Source organism: Chrysemys picta, chromosome 12 (genome assembly GCF_011386835.1).
Source record: "Chrysemys picta bellii isolate R12L10 chromosome 12, ASM1138683v2, whole genome shotgun sequence".
Taxonomy (NCBI): domain Eukaryota; kingdom Metazoa; phylum Chordata; order Testudines; family Emydidae; genus Chrysemys; species Chrysemys picta.
In genome coordinates, this window is record NC_088802.1 from 13,856,887 (window position 1) to 13,880,947 (window position 24,061).

General features: G+C 49.9%; 1 protein-coding gene across 7 annotated transcripts; it reads right to left on the reverse strand.

Annotated features, from left to right (window-relative positions):
- Nucleotides 1-11,335: 11,335 nt before the first annotated feature.
- Nucleotides 11,336-21,303, reverse strand: LOC122172715 (zinc finger protein OZF-like). Of its 7 annotated transcripts, none has more exons than XM_065564922.1 (4): nucleotides 21,039-21,303; nucleotides 16,947-17,073; nucleotides 16,115-16,228; nucleotides 11,336-15,743 (listed from the first exon to the last, which is right to left on the reverse strand). In XM_065564922.1, exons 2-4 carry the CDS (start codon nucleotides 17,071-17,073, stop codon nucleotides 14,176-14,178), a joined length of 1,809 nt encoding a protein of 602 aa, XP_065420994.1. In that variant the 5' UTR covers nucleotides 21,039-21,303; the 3' UTR covers nucleotides 11,336-14,175. The 7 variants fall into 7 exon arrangements, with proteins under 7 accessions (XP_065420994.1, XP_065420992.1, XP_065420995.1 ...); XM_065564920.1 differs by having other exon boundaries at nucleotides 11,336-15,746; nucleotides 21,039-21,302; XM_065564923.1 differs by having other exon boundaries at nucleotides 11,336-15,780; nucleotides 21,039-21,302.
- Nucleotides 21,304-24,061: the final 2,758 nt, after the last annotated feature.

The window sequence follows — 24,061 nt, forward strand, 5'->3', positions numbered from 1 at the left end:
GAAATAGTCCTGCTATTGTGAGGAATTTTCCTGGCTTATACACCCCCCGGGTGGAATCGAATAGCAGAAGGATCTGAGTCCTTATTCCCACTCCCTTCACCCAGATCCTGCCTCATCTTGAGGACTCCCCTTCCACTCTCCTGTGTGGCAGAACCCTCGTAACCCCACCTAGGCTGGGCCCAGGATTCCTGAGGGGCTCGACTCCCAATCTTGTTGTGACCACTCAGGACAGGGGTGAGGATGGGCCCACTCCGGGGTGCTCTTTCCCCTCTGGATGCTTCCCTGACCTTTTCTCTGACCATTGCATAGAGTTCAGAACAAATACAATTTTTTAAACAGCAAGTGATTAAAAAAAAAAAAAGAGGAAAAAATGGGAACAGTGAAAGGAAAACACGTCACCCCGCTCTGTGGGATGAACCACAAACAGCATCTCTGGAAAGCCAGAGCAGTTCAGTCTGTTCCTAGCATGTCCCAGGCCTCCTGCCCAGGCCCTGGCTGTGCTGCAGGGATGCTGCAGGTCAGACACGTGCACTGACGGTGGCCACACGCCCTCAGGCTCTAGGTGGCAGGACCCTTCTTCCCAGCATGAGTCCTCTCCTGTCGGAGTTATGCTCCCCCTCCAAGTTTGGCCTGCCAGCACCCTTGGCTGGGGGCGTCTCCCTGCACCGGGCCTTCTGCCCAGAGTCCCCCTTGCTCTCCCCAGCTGCTCACAGCTCCCGGCTCTGGACTGCTCCAGCCCCAGCTCCCCTCTGCCTCAGCACTGCTGCTGCTCTGCCTCCAGCCCAGCTCCCTGGGCTGCGCCTCTCTGCTTCTGGCTACTGCTGCTCTGCCTCCAGCCCAGCTCAGGCTGCTGCTCTCCCCTTAGCTCTGCCCTTCTCTGGCAGGCAGCTCCAGCTCACACAGAGGACGGGCTCCTGACTCCCTCATTGGCCTGCCTGTCTTGTCAATGAGGCTGACTTAGAGCGTTAACCTCTCCCCATTGGCCCTGGGGACTGTCAGTCTCAGGGCCTTGGTTTCTCATTGGCCCTTCCCCTGGCTTTTGGTACTGGGAGAGGGCCAACCAAAAAACTCCACTAAGTTTCAGTAAAGGGCCAACAGTCCCCTTACCCAGATACACATCAAAATCATTGTAATATATTTATTGCTAGCTAGTAAGTCTACCACTGTGAAAGTGATATTTGTATGTTTGTTCATATTTTTCACAGAGTCTCAGCTAGCTACATGGGTTCCCAACTTGGTAATTTTTAAAAACCAGACACTCCAGCAGGAGTGCCAGAACCTCCCCTGCCCCATCGCTTTCCCCTGAGATCCCACCCCTGCCCCACCTCTTCCCCCGAAGGTTCCACCCCCATCCACTCCTCTTCCCTCTCCCACCCCCTTGTTCCTTCCCGGGTCAGGAGTAACTTGCCTGTGGAGCCAGGATTGGGAGCTGCAGCTGCCCAATGCAGGTAGGAGGCAGCCCCGACTGAGTAGGGGCTGGTGTGGGTGAAGACCCAGTGCCTCTTTGGCTCTCCCCCTGCAGTAACTGAACTTTGGGTGTCCAGTCAGTAGATCTGAGCAGACACTGTCAGGTCCCCTTTTTCACTAGACTTTCCGGTCGAAAACCGGGCACGTGGCCACTCGAGTAGCACCCAATGTGCACTAAGTGCTGGGAACATGTCGGGGACAACTTCTGCTTTTCGACTGTGGGGGAAGTAACTAGGGGGCAGCTGGGTTAGACTAAGATCTGACCAGCAGGGAGGAATTCCTTCATCTAGATGAAATTACTATAAGGTGGGTGCACAACTGGTTGAAAGACCATACTCTGAGTAGTTATCAATGGTCTGGTGTCAAACTGGGAGGGGAGCAGTGTGGGGAAGGGGGAGAAGCCCCAGGTGGCTTTCCCCCAATCCCGGCAGGAAATGTGGGGGTGAGAAGCCCCAAGTGGCTTCCCCTGTTCTTTAGGGGGAACAAGGAGTGTGGGGAGGGTAATCCACCCAGAACTTGTGGGGCAGTCAGGCTCCTGGGAGGGAACTGCCACTGGAGATGACAGACTGGGCTTTCAGCTCCCCACACTGCCTCTCTTAGGTCGATGGAAGCGCTCCTGGGCAGGACACGCCCCAGCGACCCAAGGAGGGTAGTGTGGACATCGGCTACTGTAGTAATTATTGAGGTGGCTGTAAGTCAACCTAATATAGGTCGACTTAGGTTTGCCATGTAGATGCCCCCTTAGAAGCAAAAGGATTTCTCCCAGCTAAGAGCTTTCAGCAATCCATGCTCACTGGAAAGCCTTTCAGCTAGAACCACTCCCCCCTGCTCAATAATGCTCCTATTGTCTTTCAAGAGATCTTGCTGTTGTGAGTAGAGATGGGGGAGGGGAGGTGGCCAGAGCCCTTTCCCCCCCTTTTTATACTCCCACCCTTTATACCAGAAAAGTATTTGCTGGGTCATGGGGTCATAGGGTGACCAGATGTCCTGATTTTATAGGGACAGTCCTGATTTTGGGGTCTTTTTCTTATATAGGCTCTTATTACCCCTCAACCCCGTCCTGATTTTTCACACTTGCTGTCTGATCACCCTATGGGGTCAGGCAACTCCATGGCATATGTGAGCTCCAAAGCATCCTTCAGCTCCTGGGTCCTAGTGATAAACCCATCACGCTGCAGCCACCCTGCCCCAGACCCTTCCTTCTGGGGTCCCACCTCCACTGGGCACAGGCAGCTTTTCTCAGCCCTATGTAGACATCCTGCATAGAAGCCAGAGGATCAATGGGAACAGAAAGGAGGCATGCAGATCCTGGGGAGAGGGGAGAAGGGGGGTTTCTAGGGAGACTCGGGTTGTTCCAGAGATTCCAGGGGTGATGGGGAGCTGGCGACATTCTGTGTGTGATTCGCTCTGGTAACAGACTGGCACAGGGAGTAGTTCGTCAGAGCTGGTCTCTTGTGTCCACACCAAACTGATGGGCTACCAGCCCTGGGCTGGAGCTACCAGCTTTGCTCCCCTCATTCAGGTCATGGGAGCTGTCAGAGCTTTGCCACTGGGTTTTTCCGGTTAGTTGTAGGTCCAAATTAACCCTGGGCTCTAGGCAAACCCCCTCATATCTGACTCCCCTCCGCCCCCAGAATCATCCCTGTCCCTCTCCCAGCTGGTTCCCCTGTGTGGGCGCTGATTGCAGCTCCCTGTCAGACACCTGGATGTGGGCAGCGAAGCTCCAGCTGGTCTGGTTCAGGAACTGGTGCTCTGCCCACTCAGGTTTGGCCCAGTGCCCCCTCTCTGTTGTAGGAAGAAGAGAGCCTGAATCATAAGCCCATATATCAGAGGCCCGGTATGAGGCTTGGTCTAAAGTAGTCAGAACTTGGCTGATACAAAGCAATGTTAAATTGAGAGCAAGAGGCAGGCCCTGCTCACAGAATCTGGCAAGAACAGGGCTGATCTTACAGAAACCCACATACCTAAGAAGTAGTAGGCAGCGACCATGCATGCAAACACATTCTAGAAAGGTGGTACCAGAACACCTCGATACCAGCACATTCCCCAAAGCTAGGAGAAACACACTGATCCATCCTAAAGATAAGGCCAGGATGACGACATAATGAATAGGGATGTTTTGATGAAACCAACATGTACAAGGCCCCTCATACGTCAGAGGGTGGCACCCTTTTAATGTCAGAAGCAATATGGAACTTGTTCGTATTGGTGTATAAAAATGTATCTCAGAGGAAGTGTCTTTGTCCTGCCTAGGGGGCAGTGGAAAGTCCCGCCACTGACTGTGCTGGGTCAATTGTTACGAGCATACATGCATTAGTGGTCCAGTAGAGTCTGCGAGATACTAGGACCGTGCTTCATCGATAATAAGGCTAGGTGCCTTCGTACCTTAATGGATTTTGTGGTCATTAGGCAGTTAGCTTGAGGTCTGCTGTGCCAGCTGCTTGCGCAGAGCTGGGATGGCAGGCTAACAGAACACACACACTCAGCCAAACATCTGATAACACAACACTGGTGACTCCGACCACTAATCTGGTAAGTACGCAAGCTGTCCTCTGTAGAAGTTGTGATCTAACATGGCAGAAAACTACATGCTAGGGAACCCCCTTAGCCCCTTCGTAAAAATCCCCAGAGTGTAATAAGGTATGGACATACTGGGTTGCTAGCAAAACAGGTCCATATGGATTTGAAAAATATAATGGGTAAGAAACATGTAATGGAATTTGTAAGCTAGGGCAGAGACTGAAATGTAGACTATTACATATTACATACTATAGCCATGGCTGTTAAATGGTTAAGACAACACGCCACAAAATTGGCGGGGCAAGTAACAGAAACCAAGAAAGAGTTAAGAGAAGCCACAAAGTCCTGGAATGCTCCCTCTCCCCTTGCAGGGCAGCAAGCAGTCCAGAGACAGCAAGCACAGGAACAAAATAAAACATTGGAAACAGCTGTAAAAAACCTACAAAAAAGAGATGTGCCGTCCCCTGTTATAAATATTTGTGGTCAACAGCAGGCTTCAGGTAGCTCCCCTGTGCCTGAAGAATGGGGAGAAAAATGGAAAAAGGTGGCCCTAGCAAAATTAAAAGATGAAATGGTGTCCACTGCATTGCAACCACCACTGTATGATAAAAGCCAGGTTCCGGTAAAACCTAAACCTAGATTGGTGCTTTCCAGAAAGGGACAAGTAAGTGCACAGGAGGGTAAAGTAGCAAACAATACTGTCACTGAATTGGTAAATCAGATGAAGTTAAAAATGCAATGGTTCACAGAGCACATTAGGAGACACGAACTGCGACTCGGGGCAGGGAAGTAAATAAAAAAGAATTTCAAAGTGAAAAACCAAGATTAAGCTGGTTAACACCTATAATTAATACATTAACACATGGAGCTGCACAAAGACAGTTAACTGCACCAAAAAAAGGGCAATCCTGCAATCCATTTGGCATGCACACAAAAGCAACAGACACTGGGGGAACAAATTCAGATTTTACAAGAGCAGGTAACTACCTCCCACTCTCCTCTGAAAGCCAGGATAAAAACCAGGGGTGTGGTTCCCAGGTGTGCAGGTTCCCAACTACATTGACCTGTGGACCCACACTCCGCACTCATATCTAAAAATAGAACCTTCTTTCTCAAATATTTTTACATAGTGGTTAAGTTTTTTCCTTTATATGCTTTCTCAGTTTGCTGCCTGTACTTTCAAATACCTTGATAGAGTTAATCTCTCTTGGCTCAGGTCTAGCTACCTTCCTAGGTTGCTGTTCACCCCCTCCTTTCCCCGCCTCTCATCACTTTGGCTCTCTCTCTTTGTTTTAAAAGTTAAAAGTCATAGTTTTTACAGAAACCTCCAAAAGAGAAAGCAATTGAAAATAGAACAAAAACAACAAACAAAGAGAAAACAAGGTAAAAACTTTTACTTTAAATAAATCCAGTACATTATTTTGACCCTTCAGGAATGCCACAGCTGGAATTACTCCTAAACTTTCTTGAAAATATGGATGCCAAGCAAACGAAATGCAGACTCTGCTTCTAATCACTGACTAAGATTTGAAACATGGGCTTTCCTTATTTCCAGATAGCAGAGTTTTAAAATAAAGTTTGATATAAAGTAATAAAAATGCCTTAAGTTACTAAATTAATACAAAAAATGTGGCAAATAACTTATCATTTTTTATTAAAAGTTTTAAATAGGTAATAACTCGCTTATTTATATGTTTAACCCTTTTGTTTATTTTTTATTTTTGTTTGCCTTATTTTGTATAGTTATAAATAGAATTCTGGCACACTTTGTTTTTAATTGTAAATTTGTCCTGTATGTTTGCCTGTGTTGTATGTTGTGAATGTCATGTGACTACTTTTTATTTTGTTGCAACAAAAGTCAAATTTATACCCTTTTAAAAAAATATAAGTGGTACCACACTATTTTAAGACTATGGTTGGGGAATAACCATCATACTACCATTTTTTTTAAAGTTCAACAAGGTCTCCGTTATAAATATATGTACATATATTTCTGCCTCAACAAATAATGCAATTGCAAACAAAAATAATTTTCTTTTATTAATCACAGTTTTGCTTTTCATTTTCATTTTTATTTTTTATTCAAAGAAAGAGAAATATAAGGGGAAACCTCAATATTAAGGTTAAGGTAATATTAACAAAATGTTAATTTCTTGTTTGGGTTTTTATAAACTTGTTTGTACTTTTAAATATAGTGATAAAAATGTCATAGCAAAAATGTTAAAACATAACAATTTATGCATAAAGCTAACCAAACAATTTCAACAGGTTTCCACCTTTTCAACATGCTTCCATATTTGTCTCCCAAACACAACCAAGTGTCAGAAAACTTTAATACCTTCAAAGTATTTGCATTGACCTGTATTTAAAATTCATTTGGGTTTAATTTTTGTTCTCTTTTAAGCTATGTTTAAGGGAAGTAGTGGTTGCTAGCATTTGTGCATCTAAACAGTTAACAAAAGTGAAATTGGCATCACAAGCAAATTAACTTTAAAAAGCTTAGTAAAAATTATGTTACTAATTCTTTTGCTAAAACAAAGTGTTCAGCAAGGGAAAGCAATACACCTTCTCATGGAAGACTGTGAGCATCTATTTTAGCCGTTAAGCATTACATTTAGCATAAAATATTAGGCCTTGGCTACACTGAAAAAACACCCCCCTGAGCGCAGTGAGTACAGCGCTGTAAAGCACCAGTGTAATCAGTGCCTGCAGCGCTGCACGGTCGCTCGCAGCGCTGCAAGCTACTCCCCTCGGAGAGGTGGAGTACATACAGCACTGCGAGAGCTCTCTCACAGCGCTGGCGGTGCGACTACATTCGCGCTTCACAGCGCTGCAGCGGCAGTGCTGTGAAGTCCCGAGTGTAGCGAAGGCCTTAGTAATGCACCTCAAGTGAAAATGAATGTCTACACAACAATTGCAAAAGTATAGCTTGTGTTATAAAAGACTTGGTCCCTATTACATTGTCAACACAGTAAATTAATCTGTGTATTAAATTTGGGTTACTAAAAACAAGAGAAATGTGAAACAAACAAACAAACAACCTTATTATGTTAACTAACTTAAGCTGTTTAAGGTTGCATCCCACAGACCAAAGACAGACACCAGAAGATATCACACCACAAAGACACCAGAAGATATCAGTATACAGTGAAGGAACCCCCAAGCATCAAGAAAAGAAAAACAAAGTGCTTTATAAATAAGAGACTGGTCAAATACACCTCAATCTACCATATATGGACAATTAAGTTGGCAATCACCCAAAAACCATTGTCAGTTAAGTTAAACTTGGCTACTATGTAAAAGCAACTGTGTTAGTGCTGTATTGTTGTACATCACTTACAATGTGCATAACATTGCTAAAGTGTTTCACCACCACACAGGTAAAAATTAACAAACTAATGCTAGCAAACAACATGAAGGCAAGGAAAAAACAAAGTGGTAAACAAACAAACAAGTTACATAATAACTACAATTTGGGTAAATAAATTGCCTGTTAGTACCAGTCATAATTTGGGTCAGGGACACTGCATCCTAACAGAGGCACATGTTATTCAAAACAATCTTGTTCAATGTCTGGATACCAATACTAAATCCTGACACAGGAATACTTGCTAAATGAGTTACTGTCCCTTCAGTAGGTTATCTGAAAGACAGCATCCATAAAAAACAACTGGATCTATATCAACTACTGGTGTATCACAGAGCAATGCAATCCATGGAACAGAGAAGCTAGCAGTTCCTGGTTCCTGCCCAGCAAAGCTTACCAGAGGGTGACCACCAGCAGTAAGGGTAACCTATAACATAAATGGGCAGCACTGTGTAGTAACTAAGACATTTATGTATAAAGGCCTCATTTGTAGCGCCACTACTTCAAATTTCTGTTTTACTTCTCATATACATCATATTGTGGAATACACTAGAACAACGCCTATCCCAGTATTTCAAAACACTCAGCCTACTACTAATGATGAGACAGGTGATAACTGCAATTGCCCTAACAGGAGAGTGTGTTGCTACCTGTGGCACCAAAGTAAAAGGCCCAGAGTACAACATAAGATTGGAAAAAAACATGGTTATGCTTGGATATAAGGTGCTGTCATATGTACACATACATACTATGCATATATACCCATATACGCTACAAATATATATGCCATATCCATATGCTTCATATATACACCTCTACCCCGATATAACGCTGTCCTCGGGAGCCAAAAAATCTTACCGCGTTATAGGTGAAATCGCGTTATATCGAACTTGCTTTGATCCGCCAGAATGCGCAGCCCCGTCCCCCCCCCGGAGTGCTGCTTTACCGCGTTATATCCGAATTCGTGTTATATCGGGTCGCGTTTTATAGGGGTAGAGGTGTATTCATTATTTAGGTGTGACTCTAAAGCTCAATGATAATACTACATGCCTCAGTCATGGTCCCAGGCCTAACATTCCCAGGCCCACTATAAGGGACTACAATCAACTGGAAAATAGAATCTGTCCATCCATCGTATGAAGGAATGTGCAGACCAAGGGACAGATGGGACATGGATGGATGGATGGATGGATGGCAAAGTAAGGTGACCACATAACAGTGTTTACCCCACTAGGTCATCTTCAGTCCATGCATTATGCTTTTCCGGGACCATGGGTAAACATCCTCTCCATAAAAAGAGAAAAAGTGGAGGAATGTAGTGAGAAGAGGGCCTGAAACATAGGCCCATGTATCAGAGGCCTCGTATGAGGCCTGAGCTAAAGCAGTCAAAACTTGGCTGTTATAAAGCAAAGTTACGTTGTGAGCAAGAGGCAGGCCCTGCTCACAGAATCTGGCAAGAACAGGGCTGATATTACAGAAACCCACATACCTAAGAAGTACTAGGCACAGGCCATGCACCCAAACACATTCTAGAAAGGTGGTACCAGAACACCTCGATACCAGCACATTCCCCAAAGATAGCAGGAACACACTGACCCATTCTAAAGATAAGGTCAGGATGACAGCATGATGAATAGGGATGTTTTGATCGAACCAACATGTACAAGGCAATGGGTGGCACCCTCATACGTCAGAGGCTGGCACCCTGGTAACATCAGGAGCAATACGGAACTTGTTCGTATTGGTGTATAAAAATGTATCTCAGAGGAAGTGTCTTTATCCAGCCTACGGGGCAGTGGAAAGTCCCGCCACTGACTGAGCTGGGTCAGTTGTTATGTGCATACACGCATTAGTGGTCCGGTAGAGTCTGCGGGATACTAGGACCGTGCTTTGTCGATAATAAACCTGGCAGGGTGCCTTCGTACCTTAACAGATTTTGTTGTCAATGGGTGGTTTGGTTGAGGTCTGCTGTGCCAGCTACCTATGCAGAGCCGGGACGGCACGCTAACAGAACACACACACGCAGCCAAACGTCTGGCAAAACAACACCCATCATAATGGGGGAGGGGCACTGGGTCCAAAGTTGAGTGAATGGCATTGTGAGGTTATAGCATCATTCAGTCAATTTCAGCCCTGGCACCGACCAGCTCTCAACATCACTCACTCAGTTTTGGCCGTGTTCCTCCCACCCTCCTGCCTGAAATGGGGGTGAGTCTAAACCAAACCTGAGTGGGTAGCAAACACAGCTCCTTCTTACCCCTGTTGTGGGGCAGACTCCTGAGGGCCCCCTCCCGCCCCTCGCCAATGAACAGAGCCTCAGACTCATTCCTAGGTTGCATGTGCCTTAATCCAGCCTGGACTTCCCTTGATCCCTCCAGGATGGGGGTCTGGAGGGGAGGGGAGTGGGGGGAGTTGATTCAGTAGCTGTTGTGTCCAGAGGGGCCTGGGCCCTGCTCAGAGAGATGAGGCCACGCTCCATCTCTCCCTTTTTTTCATCCTGGGTCACGAGCTGCTGCCTTCTCCATTAGGATCTGGGAGACTGAACTGAGCTACGCCAAAAATAAATCCGAATATTGCCTGGTTCTCGGATAGCACTTTTCATCAGTAGGCCTCACAGCCCTTTTACAAAGCACACTATTATCATTCCTACCCACAACTGCTCCACCTAGGTTCAAAAAAATGCCTCCCCAGGCAGATTGACTCTTCTTCCATGGGAGACAGGCAAATGGGAAATGCCAGTGAGGGGACTTCCCTTGCAGATTTCAAATTTTCCCCACAGACCCATAGAAGAGTCTGAAAACCTAAAGAACTGGCAGCTCTGGCATGACCTAAGAGCCCCTCAATGGCAACTGGAAAAGCGAACATCGTTCTATGACAGCAATGCCTATCAGGCCTGACAAACTCACTACACCTAATGCATTGCTTTCATATTGTTTACCCATAATGGGTCATGAGAGGTCTCTAATAAAGGCTCATGTCACACTGTTCCTCGGGATCATTACAAGAAGTGTGGGCAGATGATCTTTAAGGAACTATGTTTATATACTGGAAAATATGTTTTAACGTCTGAATCAAAGCAGGGTTGACAAACAAGTTTTACCAGACAAAGGGATATCTAGTCATCTGCCTCCCACGGTTCATATGTAAATTAAGACTTGTAGGTGTACACAGTTGAAGCCCAGTTTGCATATAGGACCAACAGAAAGAGCACACTGGAAAAAAATCAATGGGAGGGAGGTACACTTCAGCAGTTTACTGGACTATACCTGGGGGACAAGAACCACACACTGCAATCCCTGAGGAAGCAAACAGGTGAGCATGTTTTGCATTCATGAAAAGGGGGATCTCAGCGATGGTAACTGGTGACCCTGGGAGAATGCTTTAGCCATGGATTTTACCTGTTAAAGTCAAGCTCCTGGTATAGCTTGTGATTGATGTGTAACCAGTTGGTCTTATTGCTTGATGATAAACTCCTGTTTGTTTTCACTAAAACTGTATCTCAGTGCTGTGATGTTATATTGGCGCTGATCCTCAATTGAATGAAACAAGCTCGTATTGTCCTTTTGGGGACAGTTTACCTGGGAATTTCTAAATGTCCAGTGGAAAGGGGCTGGATGCTACAGAAGGACATGTTAGAGGAGCTCAAGGACAAGGTTGCGCCTAGTGGTAACCTGCAAAGCAACATAAGGACTGGCAGAGCCCTGGGGAGTTTGGGTGGGGAGATAAAAGGCTGGGGGTGGCAGGGAACTGACACCCAGTTAAGCAGAAGCACTTCCCCCTCACACTGAGGCATGGGGGGCGGGGGGTAACAAGGAGATTCACAGTCCAGGGCACCCTGGGAAAATGTCACAGCCGGATCCTGTAGTATGTGGAGCGCAGGGATGGCAAAATAACACCTCCAAGAGGCTTCCCAGACTGCTGCTGTGTCCATTAAAGACCCCCCGCCCCCGCCACATTATTCAAGACAAGGGACACTGTGAGTTTGAGAAACTAAATTCTACTTTATTCTTTTCAAAGCAAGAAATAAAAGCTAAATCCCCACCACCATCCAAGTCCCAGCTCAGCACGGTAGTTTCAGCCCCAGTCCAGCACGTGGCTACTCCAGCTGTACATGTGCCCCAGGGAAAGAGGAACAAGTTCATGTTGGTAGAAAAACACTCACAATCCATGAGAGAGGCATTTGCCCGGCCTCCTCCTCTCAGCAATGGGGAGACGGGGACTCCTCTCCCCATCAGTCCTCTTGGGGCATCACTGGTAGCCCTTCAGAGTTCAAGGATGACTTCACCCAGCACTCGTAGGACGTTTCCTCGCTCTCTGGGAGATGTGCAGTGAGTTCACAGTTCTCAGACTCAGCTCTCTGGATCACAAGAGCAAACAGTGCCCTTTCAAGGCCTGGCCACCCACCCACCCACCCTCTCCCCATCCTGAGCATATCTCAAATCTCTGCAGGGATCAGGCAGTAACTTCCTTCCCTGTTTCAGGCTCTACCTCTTGGAGGGCATATCCAGCACTCGCCCTCAGTGTTTTTGTTGATAGGTACTAAACATTGTCATTGTTCAAAGAACAAGAAAATCTCATGACAAAGGCTAGGGAAACGTGAAAAGAAAATCAGAAAGGGCTATTTTGGCAAACGATCATTTGTCTTTTGAAGTCCTCAATAAATCTGAGCTCCATTCTCTCAAACTAATCTAATATCAGATATGTGACAGAACAGCCTTTGGGAAAGAGACAAAAACCCACAATGCAGAATGGGCTACAAACCACTTTCCCATTCATAAAGTGAAATCCCAGAGAATCTTAAAACTCAAAATCTGGAGAACAAATTTACACATTTCCTTCTGAACAGACTAAACCTGCTTTTTTCACCACAGCCTCATTATTTGTCTGTGTTATTAATAAAAGTTTTAGCATCATCATAATAAAAGAAAAAGGAAAAAAAGACAAATCTAACCAAAAACGTCATATCTACAAATGATCTGGATTTGGCTGGAAAAACTCCAGATGTCACTTTACCAATAGATGGAGGCTGGGATTGAAGCTGAAACTATGCTTTGAGGGTCATTTGAATTCCCCCTTCAGGAATGTGGCATTTTCTTCGCCAGCCCTCAAGGATCTGATTGAGGATCAAAAAAATCAAACCCTGATTCCTAAGCATGGTGGGCAAAGCACACTGAGGTAAATGACACACATGAAGGTGAAGGGGTAGAAAAGGAAAACGATAAACTCTCCACGGTTTGGGCAGAGGCTGCTCTGTCAGAGAAGACGTGTGAGGTTGATGCGGGCCGGAGGGAATCCCCTGGACTCACCCCATCCCTCTCAAAAAACAGAGAAGGTAAAACACCACGTTATTTTACTGTCCCTGCTCCAGCTCTTTTAGAATCTATTGAATGCTGGTATATAAGGGAGAAACAGCACAAAATAATTAAATGCTTTTCAGTATAACCTGGAGCAGTATGTCTGGGAATGAGACAATATCAATCCATAGGGGGCACTTAGTGACTCTAACAATCAGTTTGCTCATGGGGGTTGGAATAAACTGCTCAGGGTCAGTCTAGACTAGAAAAAGGGGAGGAGGAACAAAGGAGACGCACTAGCTAATCCCAACCACTTCCCCTGCCTTGGACAGATACTCGGAAGCTGATATTATCACGCCCAATTTTTTCCCTCACTGTAAGGCAGAGATTTCTCTAAAGTCAACCCGCAAGCTGCTGGCAGAGTTGGGAATAGAGCTTATGTCTCCTGAGTCCCAGGCCAGGGCTCTATCCATAGGAAACATTGCTTCCCTCTCAGAGGCTGATACTGCAGTAGCAGAGGTGGGAAATCCAGGCTTCCAAGAAAAGGCCCTGTGGAAACCAGGCTCTGATAATGGTGCTGTCTGAATGCAGAGGAGGCAGGTAGAAGGGGCCGAGGAGGTGAGTGATGAGAAGCAGCACCTCGCTACCCCTTTGGCTCTCGCTCGCCTCTTATCCCATGATCCTCAAACACTCAATACCTCAGCACCCAGCTCCTCCTGCTTCCCAGCTCCACTAGCCCCAACCATTCAATCCCCAGTTCCCTTCCCAAAACCCATCGCCCTGGTCCCTCAATATTTGATTTGAAGCCCTGGGGGATTCGGGGAGTGGAGGAGTTAGCAGCCCCCAGGGACACTCGTCCTGCAGGGGACAGCTCCAGGTCAGTGGGGGAGCCCAGCCCAGGGGCTGGTGGAAGATGGTGGATGGGGACAGGGGTCTAGAGTGAAGGTGGGGCCTGGCCCAAGTGTCCTTCTCCTCATCTCCATGGCAGGGGGATCCCAGCTGGGAGGGGAAGGGAGAGGAGGGAACTTCAGCCAGGCAGAGGGAGCGGCTGGAGGAGTTTCTCTCTCTCCCTTCCCCCACCTGTGGCCCATCAGCTCAGCAGCCAGGGCTGCAGCAGGGGGGAGGGGCTGATCAGGGCGTCTCCTCCTCTGCCTGGGGTTTGCTGAGACCAGGCAGAGCCAGAGGGTCACTGACCAGCTGATGCTCGGCTGCTGCTGGATCCTCACCGCAGTGATGGGCAGCTGGATCCTTGAGAGCCAAATGCCCCTGATGTGTGTGGGAACGAGGAAATGGATTTGTCACCATGGCCAGCCCTCATCAGGGCACTCAGAGAATGGCCCTGCTGTGTGGAGGAGTCTCTGATGTCCAACATGGTGTTAGCTCCACTTGGAGCATTTTCCACACTGAGAACATCTAAGAGGTTTCTTCACTGTGCGGATTTGCTGATGCCTGATACTCCTGGAGCATCAAATGAAGCCTCCCTCACATTCAAGGTCTCTCTGTTGTGTTGATCACTGATGTGTGAAGTCAAATTGAAACTTTTCCTGCAGTCAAGCTATTTCTAGGATCTCTTACATCATTGTGCATTCTCTGATGTTTGGTAATCGCTGAGCTTTTACTGAAGCTTTTCCCACACTTAAGGCATTTATAAGGTCTCTCCCCCATGTGGATTCTTCCATGTTTAATAAGGTGTGAGCGCTGAACAAAAGTTTTTCCACATTCCAGGCATTTATGGGGTTTCTCTCCCGTGTGGATTCTCCTATGTTGAGTAAGGTGTGAGTGCTGACTGAAAGTTTTCCCACAGTCTAAGCATTTATGGGGTTTCTCGCCTGTGTGGGTTTTCTGATGTATATTAAGGCCTGATTGGAAATGGAAACTTTTCCCACACTCAAGGCATTTATAGGGTTTTTCTCCTGTGTGGATTCTCCCATGTTTAGTAAGGTATGAACTTTGGCTAAAACTTTTTCCACACTCAAAGCATTTATAGGGTTTTTCTCCTGTGTGGATTCTCCCATGTTTAGTAAGGTATGAACTTTTGCTAAAACTTTTTCCACACTCAAGGCATCCATAGGGTCTCTCTCCCATGTGCAGTCTCTGATGTGCCATATGGAGTGACCACTGACTAAAACTTTCCCCACACTCATGGCATTTAAAAGATGTCTCCCTTGTGTGCACTCTCTGGTGTATAATAAGTAGTGACTTCTCAATAAAGCTTTTCCCACAGTCCAAGCATTTATGCGGTCTCTCTTCTGTGTGGATTCTCTGATGACTAGTAAGTTTTGTTTTGTCAATGAAACTTTTCCCACAATCAAGGCATTTATAGGGTTTGTCACCTGTGTGGGTTTTCTGATGCTTAATAAGGTGTGACCAAAGAATGAAATCTTTCCCACACTCATAGCATTGAAAGGGTCTTTCTCCGATGTGGATTCTTCCATGTTTAGTAAGGGATGAACTTCCAATAAAACCTTTCCCACACTCGAGGCATTTATAAGGTCTCTCTCCTGTGTGCAGTCTCTGGTGTATAGTTAAATAAGGATTCCTACTGAAGCTTTTCCCACAGTCTAAGCATTTATACGGCTTCTCTCCTGTGTGGGTTCTGTGATGTGCCATAAGCTGTGACCTCTGACTAAATCTTTTTCCACACTCAAGGCATTTATAGGGTCTCTCTCCTGTGTGCAGTCTCTGGTGCATAATAAAGTTTGACTTCTCACCAAAACTTTTCCCACAGTCCAGGCATTTATGGGGCTTCTCTCCTGTGTGGGTTCTCCGATGTCTAATAAGGAATGCACTAAAACGGAATCTTTTTCCACAGTCAAAACATTTGTAGGGTTTCTCTTCATTGTGACTTTTCTGCTGGACTGTGGCTTCCTTGGGATCCTTGCATCCTCCACCACCTTGAATGGATTCATCTAGTTTCTTCTCGGGATAGTTTTCCAGCTGCATCTCTGATCTGTGTCGATCTCCCCAGGCATTTCCCTGTTCCAAGCACTGGGAAAAATTCCCTTCAGCTCTCAAAAATGTCCCCTGTGTTTTCACTTTCCCAGGACCGTCCTGCTGCTGATTCTCCTCCTTGCTCTCACTCACTGTCCTATCACCTGCTGGGAGAGAGAGAATCCAGACAGGAGTCACTGCCTGTGCCGGGGAGAAAGGACAGAAAGGGGAATAGCAAAGAGGGAAAACACAACACAGTGACTGTGGGGGAGATGGAGACACTGGATTCTGCTGCCAAATCCCACCCAAACACTCCCAGGGAAGTAAAAACAGGGAGGAAATTCCCGACAGGTAACAGGATGGGTGGGAAGCTGTGACTGATTTTGCCTTCATGATACAACACCTGCTGACTGCAGCCCTCACCTGGGTGAGATGGGGTGGAAGTGAGGGCTCTCACTCACAGCTCATTTTTGAGAGTCCCAGATTTTTCCTTCAATCACCATATGTTTATATCTCAGTTTCCCTGATTCCTCACCTGTGTGGGTGCCTCTTGGGCTCTTCCTTTCTTCGGTGGCCTGGAGATCCGGGATCCATGGCTTTTCCCCTCGCTCCAGCTGGGCGATCAGGTCAGGTTTGGGAATGGGGAATCCTGCGCAGGGGATGAAATCAGGCAAGGTCAGGAGTCTTACAGAGTATTTGTCACAGGAAACATTCCCTGAGTTTTACCTGACCCTAAAAGGGACTGTGGTAACTCAGACCCTTTGGGAGCAGCAGATATCTGGGGGTGGGGGTGGGGTGTTGTCACACCCTCACTAGGAGTTCTCAGGGTAGATGCGCTCTGGGGGACTTTCTGGCACACCCAGCTCTGGTGTTAAACTCCTGCCTATTTCCAAACCAGCACATAGGTGCTGGAACTAGCCGTGCTGGGGGAGCTGCCGCACCTCCTGGCTTGAAGTGGTTTCCATTATATCCAGGGTTTACAGTTTGGTTCAATGGCTCTCAGCACCCCCACTGTAAAAACTGTGCTAGCACCCCCTGAGCCTGCAGCATTGAGAGCCCTCCCCAGGGATGGAGCTAGTCCCAAGAGGGCCAGTGAACGGTGTGTGAAGAAGAAATAATACAAGCAGGACTATCTCCTGCTTCTGGCCCCTTGAAGGCTGGAGAGATGGGGATGAATTAACCTGTCCATTAGGCTTCTAACTCTTCTGTTCCCTCGAATTGCAGATGGAGATGAAAGTCTCTCACAGTGGAGCTGTGGACTATGTGACCCTCCTCCTCAAATCTAACGGACCATGGAAGAATCTGACCAGAGTCAGACACGCAGACCCCATAACCTTCTAATAACCAAGGGGCCAGGAATCCCTTACCCAGTGAGGTCACCATCTCATAGTTCTCCTGCATGACGTCCCTGTAAAGGGCTCTCTGAGCGCGGTCCAGCAGAGCCCCCTGCCCCTGGGTGAAATACACAGCCACATCCTCGAAGGTCACCGGCATCTGAAACAACAAGAGTCCCCCACTCAGCTCCTGCTGCCCCAGCCACAATCCCACTAGTCACAGGGGAGCAGGTCCAGAAAAGCAGATTCCTTCCTCCACCCTAATCTGAGCAGCCAGGAGGCTTCAGGGGGTGGTGAGAAGGTGTGAGCTCTTTGTCGCCCCACAGCAGATGGAGCAGGGAAGGGTCTTCTCATTTACCACACATCTACCAGCCACAGGCTGACACGGGAAGCAGAACTCTGAGCCAGGACAGGAATCCCCACAGTTTCCCGTCATATTTTACAGCAGCATCTGGGTAGTGAGTTTAGGCTCCAGCACTGGGAGTCTGGTCAGTTTTCCCAGCCCTGCTCATGGGGGTGTTTCCTGTTTCAGAAATGGGGAAATGTTCCCCCTGCCAGTCGGCCTATTTTAGAAAATCAGGCCCAGTTTCAATGTGTCCCAGAGGGTATATCACACGCTGTGTCTTTCCTGCCCCTCCCCCCCCTACAGCATCCCCTCCTGCAACTCCCTGAAAATCCCCTTCCTGAGCTGGCTCCATCACAGCCATTTCCCTTCTCTGTCTCCTGGAAGATGGGATGATCTGAAGCGAAAGGTGGACGTGATTCCTCAGCCTGTCAAGGCGAGAAGGACGATGGGAGAGGTTTCAGAAGGGGCTTGAGTCCATTTCACACCCCGATTCCCCCCAGGCTCTCTCCCTGCAGACAGACGCTCTGGACTCTGCTGTGCTAGGAAAACCCTCAGTCACTTTATTACAACACAGACCCGGGCCCTCCCACCAGCACTGAACCCCCTGAGACACTTTTAAAACCCTCCCAGGGACAGAGTCTCTAAGACAAAGTCTAGAAAAGAGCAGAATCAAAGGAGCCACTTTGGGGGATCCCCCCTGACATTGGCCCCGAGGGCAGCGCATCCCCCCAGCAGCATGGTGACTCGGCCAGGATAGGAACTGGCTTTTCCTCTTTCCGTTCCTCCCCTTGTTCCCAGGAGAGTCAGTCGGCCCCGGGGGATCACGGAATGGATCCCGGCAGGGCTGGGAGCTGGGAACCTCCCTCCCCACTTCTTGCTCCTGCTGCTCCTTTCGGTCTCACCCCTCCCCTTCCTGTCTCCTTCCCTCCCACCTCTGCCTGGGAGAACTGGTGGCTGTCCTGTTTCCATGGGTGTTTCCTCTCCAGGGTGAGCCTGGCTGTGTCACTGGGGGGCAGCAGCTTGGGGACCCACAGACTCATGGGGAACCCCCTCCCCCTCCGGTACAAACTCACCAGCAGGTCCCTGAAAGGGGCCCTTTGTGCAGAGTCACTGTGCTTCCCAGCCCCAGCCCTTTCCCTCAGTTCTCTCTCCTCCCTGCAGGCTCCAGCTCAGGAGTTGGTGTGGGAAAAGCCCAGGGTTGCCCTAGGGGGCTAGTTGCAGCCACCAGGGGAAGTCCCCATCTTGGCTGGGCACAGAGAGGACTTTAATGAAGGTCACTCCCCAGCACAGACCCCACTGGGGGAGCAGCAGCTGTTCAGTCTGGGCTCCAGGATCACAAGGGAGGAGGCATCATCAGGGGACCCAGGAAGCTCAAATAACTCCGGGGCTCGAATATCATGAGCAGAGAGAGACAGACAGACACCAGCCTCCTCTGCCTTAGCAGTAACCAGAGGTGCCCCCCCATGACTGGGCCTCCCTGGGCTGCCCCCGCAGATCCCAGGCACAGTTCAGCAGCTGCAGATTTCATTTGCCCACCAGGACTCACACTGGAATAGAACCAGAGAACCAGTTTGAACCCATATTTTTTAATGGAACTGGAACCAGACTTGAACCTTAATTTTTCTCTTACTCAGTCAACCAGAATCTGAGTCGAATTTGCGGGGGGAGAGGGGGAGTCTACTAGTTAAAATAAAGCTTCAGCAATTTTTCAGCTCAATATTTGACAAAATAAAATAAAACTTACTCTGATCTCACTCATTATAAAACAAGACAACTAAACAACACCAGGCATGTGATTGCTACCAAAACGGCCTGTCCCAGTAGGAGAAGAGAAGGGGGCAGTCCACACTAACTCTTCAAGCCCAAGGAAAAAAGCTGCTGAATTCTTCTTCCCCTTATACAGGCCTCCTCTCACCCACCCCCACCCCTTGGGGCTGTTCCTCCCTCCAATTATCCCACCTGAGGCAGGCCCCATGCCCCAAATTCAGTTCCCCACACTGAAGCAAGCCACATAATATATGGAGGTATACCTATCTCATAGAACTGGAAGGGAACTCGAAAGGTCATCAAGTCCAGCCCCCTGCCTTCACTAGCAGGACCAATTTTGCCCCAGATCCCTAAGTGGACCCCTCAAGGATTGAACTCACAACCCTGGGTTAGCTCGCTCTCAAACACCGCCTCCCCCTTCTGGGGCACTACCTGGTAATAGAACCATTTTGGGGTGTCTTGAACTGGAAATGAACACACTGACTGCCACTGAACCCGAACCAAACCCCAATTCCACTCCTTGCGGCTCACAGTGTCTCTGGTTGGACACCAAATCCTGCTCTGAAATCAGACCAGCCTCTGTTCAGTCCTGTTAGCCCAGGAGTCAGACCCCCCCAAATGATGAGATTGTCTTTAAACACAAATATGAAATTGGGAGCAGGGTGTGTGTGGGGCAAGGGAGGGGTTCTGGGTGGACATTTGCCTTGTAAATTCTCAGCCCTTCAGGGGAAGTCTCCTACTTGCCCCCTACCCCTAGGTTGATCACCTTTCAAAAAGCAAAAGCAGGACACATGCAGAAGCCCCGCCCCCTCCATGGCCTCACCCCCTGTCCCCAAGGTCCCACCCCCAATACGCCTCTTTCCCCTGAGGCCCCGCCCCCTGGCCAGGCCAGAATGGGCTAAGAGCTTCCCAGGGAGCTTGGACCACTGTGGGGAATCCCAGGCCTCCACCTCCCCTGCGCAGGGAGCTGGGGTGCCTGAGAGCAGTCCCTGCCCTGTGTACCCACCCCACAGGGCACGCTGCCCAGGGCAGCTGAAGGGTCTGGGTTCCCCACTGCAGCCTTGGTGATGCTTATTATGGCCCGGAACTAGCTTCTGGCCTGGCTAGCGGGCAGGACCTTGGAAAGGAAGGGGAAACAGAAGGAGCAGGGGCAGGGCCTTGTGGCCAAGCGGGGCTAAGACCCATCTCAGCCCCACCCACAGGGAACAGGCTGGCTCTGCCCCGAGCTTTGGGCAGGCGCACAGCCCTGGCACAGGGAATCGGGACAAATGGTGTCCTGGAGTCATTCAGCCCAGGGACTGGGACTTGAACTCTGCATTTTGGGACTGTCCTGCCCAATTTGGGACGAATGGTCACCCTGCCCAGCCCCCACTGTTGGTTTGGCCATTTGTAGGGGAACAAATCCCCACTGGCTGCTGGGCAGGGCAGCCCCCTCACCCTCCCTTACCTCATGGGGTGGGGAGCTGCTACTGTATCGCTCCCCACCCCTCTGTCTTATTCCTGCCCCATGGCTCTCCCTTCCCCAGATGGGTCTCCTCTTGCTCTTGCAGTCTCCCTCCAGCCTCCCCCCACACACATCCCCCCTTTCCCTTGGAGTGACCCCCACTTACATTTTCCCTCTATTCCCGCCTCTTTCCCTCAGTGTCATAATCCCCCTCCTGCCACAGCCTGATTCCCAGGCATTGCCCCATCCTCCCTTCAGTGCAACCTCTGCCCCGTCCCCCCCACCCCATCCTGCCCTGGATCCCCCTTCACCCGCCTCCTGCCCCCTCACGCCTCCCTGTTCTCCCCTCTTGCCGATGCCCCCTGTCCCTCGTCTGCCCCCTTCTGGCTCTCACCCCCTTCTATCCCGCCCCCTCCCTCAGGTGTGGCTCCCCCCGCCCCGCACACACCGGGAGCTGGCGGCAGCTTTCCTGGGCCCAGGGAGGGAATCGCAGCCAGGCTCCGCTGGGAGCAGCCTGGGGCCAAACCTCCCCCTGCAGCCCGGGGGGGGGGGGGGGCGGGTCTCTTACCTTCCCTCCGAGCGGGCCCCCCTGGGGCAGGGGCCGGGCCGGGAAGGGGCCTGGCCGGGCTGGGGGCTCTGCCCTGGGAGAGGCTCCTGGGGAGCAGCGGGAAGGGCCCTGCTGGAGATTCCCCTCTCCCGGCTGCAGCCAGGGCTCCGGGCTCCCAGCATCAGCCGCCGGGGCTCGGGGATCTCGCCAGGAGCCTGGAGCCAGAGTCCCCGCAGCGGCTACGAGTCACTTCCTGCTGCCGAGACTGACCCCAGGGATCGCTGCCACCCAGCTGCTCCTGGGTCCTAGTGATATCCCCACACTGTGCTTGGCCTCTGTGTGTCTGGCTTCTGTTAGAATCATAGATTTTACTGTCAGAAGGGATCATCACAAATCAATTATCTATCCCAGGGGTTCTCACCACCAATTTTTTGGTGGCCTCAGAATACAGCCAACAGCTCTCGCTGGTGGCCGCTCTGACACTTTTGCCTAAAATACTTACTTAATTTTAGTAAAAAACATTCGATGTGCACATAAGAAAGTGGGGGAACAGTCCCGCTATTGTGGGGAACTTCCCTGGCTTATACACCACTCCGGTGGAATTGGCTAGCAAAAGGATCTGAGACCTCGCTTCCACTCCCTTTACCCAGAGACCTGCCTAACCTCGAGGTCTCCCCTTCCACTGTTCTGTGTGGCAGAGTTCTTGTAACCCCAACAAGGCTGGGCCCAGGATTCCTGTGGGGCTCAACCCCCAACCTTGTCATGGTCACTCAGGACAGGGGCTAGGGTGTCCCCAGTCCAGGGTACTCTCTCCACTCTGGAAGCTTCCCTGACCTCTTCCCTGACCATTGCATAGAGTTCAGAACAAATACAATTTATTAAACAGCAAGTAATAAAAAAAAATCAAGGAAAAAAATGGCAAAGGTGAAAGGAAAACACATCACCCTGCTCTGTGGGCATGGGAGAACCACAACCAGCGTCTCTGGAATGTCAGGGCAGTTCACAGTCTGTCTCTCACATGTCCCAGGCCTCCTGCCCAGGCCCTGGCTGTGCTGCAGGGATGCTGCAGGTTGGACACATGCTCTACTGGTGGCCACATGCCTTCAGGCTCTAGGTGCAGGACCCTTCTTCCCAGCGTCAGTCTCCTCCTGTCAGGGTTATGCTCCCCCTCCAGTGCTCCCCCTCCAAGTCTGGCATGCAGGGACCCTTGGCTGGGGGCATCTCCCTGCACCTGAGAGAAGGGACAATGGGGACTGCTCGGCACACAAAGCTGGACATGCTCAAGTCCGCAGTTAGCAGCAATCTGCTCCTCTGCACAGGCTCTTTGCTGCTGGAACTCCCGCAAATGTTTCCCAACAACGCATTTGCTGCCACAGGTCTAGATTGTGACTTGGGTTGTACCATCGCTCCTTTGTCCTCAGCAGTTAGCCAGTGTTTGGGGCCTTGCTAGGTTCTTCCACTGGGAGGAGAAATTGATTATAGGAGTTAGGTATTTTTTTGGTGCAATCTTTATTAGTTACAAACAATGTCCACACATTCCTGTGCCCTGAACACGGGACAAACAAACAGCAGCCGGCAGTTTCCTTACTCAGAACTCCATGTCTGCCTTTCCAGGGAACCCTGTGCCTGAAGCCAGCTCTGTCTCACAGTTTCCTCCCGGGATCACACTCACAACTGCTTCTCTTGGCTTTCTGCCTCAAGCACCCCAAGCTGCCAGCCAGTCCCTCAGACTCTGTGTTTTCAGCCAGCTCCAGGGAAACCCCTCTTAGGCCTGCTCTACACTTAACACTTAGATCAACCTAATGATGTCACTCAGGGCTGTGAAACATTGTGTGCGCTGAGTGCCACAGCTAGATAGACCTAACCCCGGTGCTGACAATGGAATTCCTCTGGTGACCTGGCTACAGCCTCTCAGAAAGGGGGATTAACTAGAGCGATGGAAAAACCACTTCTGTCAACGTAGGAAGCATCTACACTACAGCACTTCAGGGACACAGCTGTAGTGTTGTAGCTGTGCCACTCTAGTGACTATAGTGTAGACTAGGGTTACCATTCGTCCGGATTCCCCCGGACATGTCCGGATTTTTGAGCTAAAAATAGCGTCCGGGGGGAATTTGTAAATGTTCAGACTCCCCCCCCCCCCCCCATGCAGAGCGCGCATGGCTAACAGGGCAGCCGGCTGGATGGTGCCACTTACATGGGGCTCCGACAGCCAGAGAGAGTCCCTCCTCCCCCATGCAGCAGAGCTCACTCCCTCCCTCCCTGCATTCGCAGATCGCCTCCGGCAGTCTGGAGCTCCTCCCCTGCTCCTCCTCCCCCACTCCCCAGCGTGCCAGGACTAAGGGCTCAGGCAGTTCCTGAGCAAGCTCACAGAGACCTTAGGCGAACCGAAGGCCAACAACAAGGGAGCCAGGGGGTCGGAGAAGGGCAGGGAGGTTCTGAAAGGGGCAGTCAAGAGATGGGGGGGTCAGAAGTTCGGGGGGGCTTTCTGGGGGGGATGTGGATAAGGTTTTGGGCAGTCAGGGTACAGGTAGGGGGTAGGGTCCGGGGGGTCTTAGGAAGGGGCAGTTAGGGGATAAGGAACAGGGAGGCTTAAGTAGGGGATGGGGTTCTGGAGGGCAGTTAGGAGCAGGGGTCCCAGGATGGGGCAGTCAGGGGACAAGGAGCGAGGGGGGGGTTGGGAGTTGTGGGGGGGCTGTTTAGGGGGCAGGAGTGGGGAGAGGGATTGGAGCAGTCAATGGGACAGGGAGCAGAGGGGTTTAGATGGGTTGGGAGTTCTGGGGGGGGAGTCTGGGGGTGGGGGTGTGGATAAGGGTTGGAGCAGTCAGGGTACAGGTAGGGGGTAGGGTCCTAGGGGGCCAGTTAGGATGGAGGGAGGGTCTCAGGAGGGGGCAGTCAGGGGACAAGGAGCGGGGGGGAGGGTTGGGGGTTCTGAGGGGGGCGGGAAGTGGGTGGGGCAGGGGCGGGGCTAGGGCAGGGCGGGGCTAGGGCGGGGCTCCTCCCGTCCTCTTTTTTGCTTGCTGAAATATGGTAACCCTAAGCCA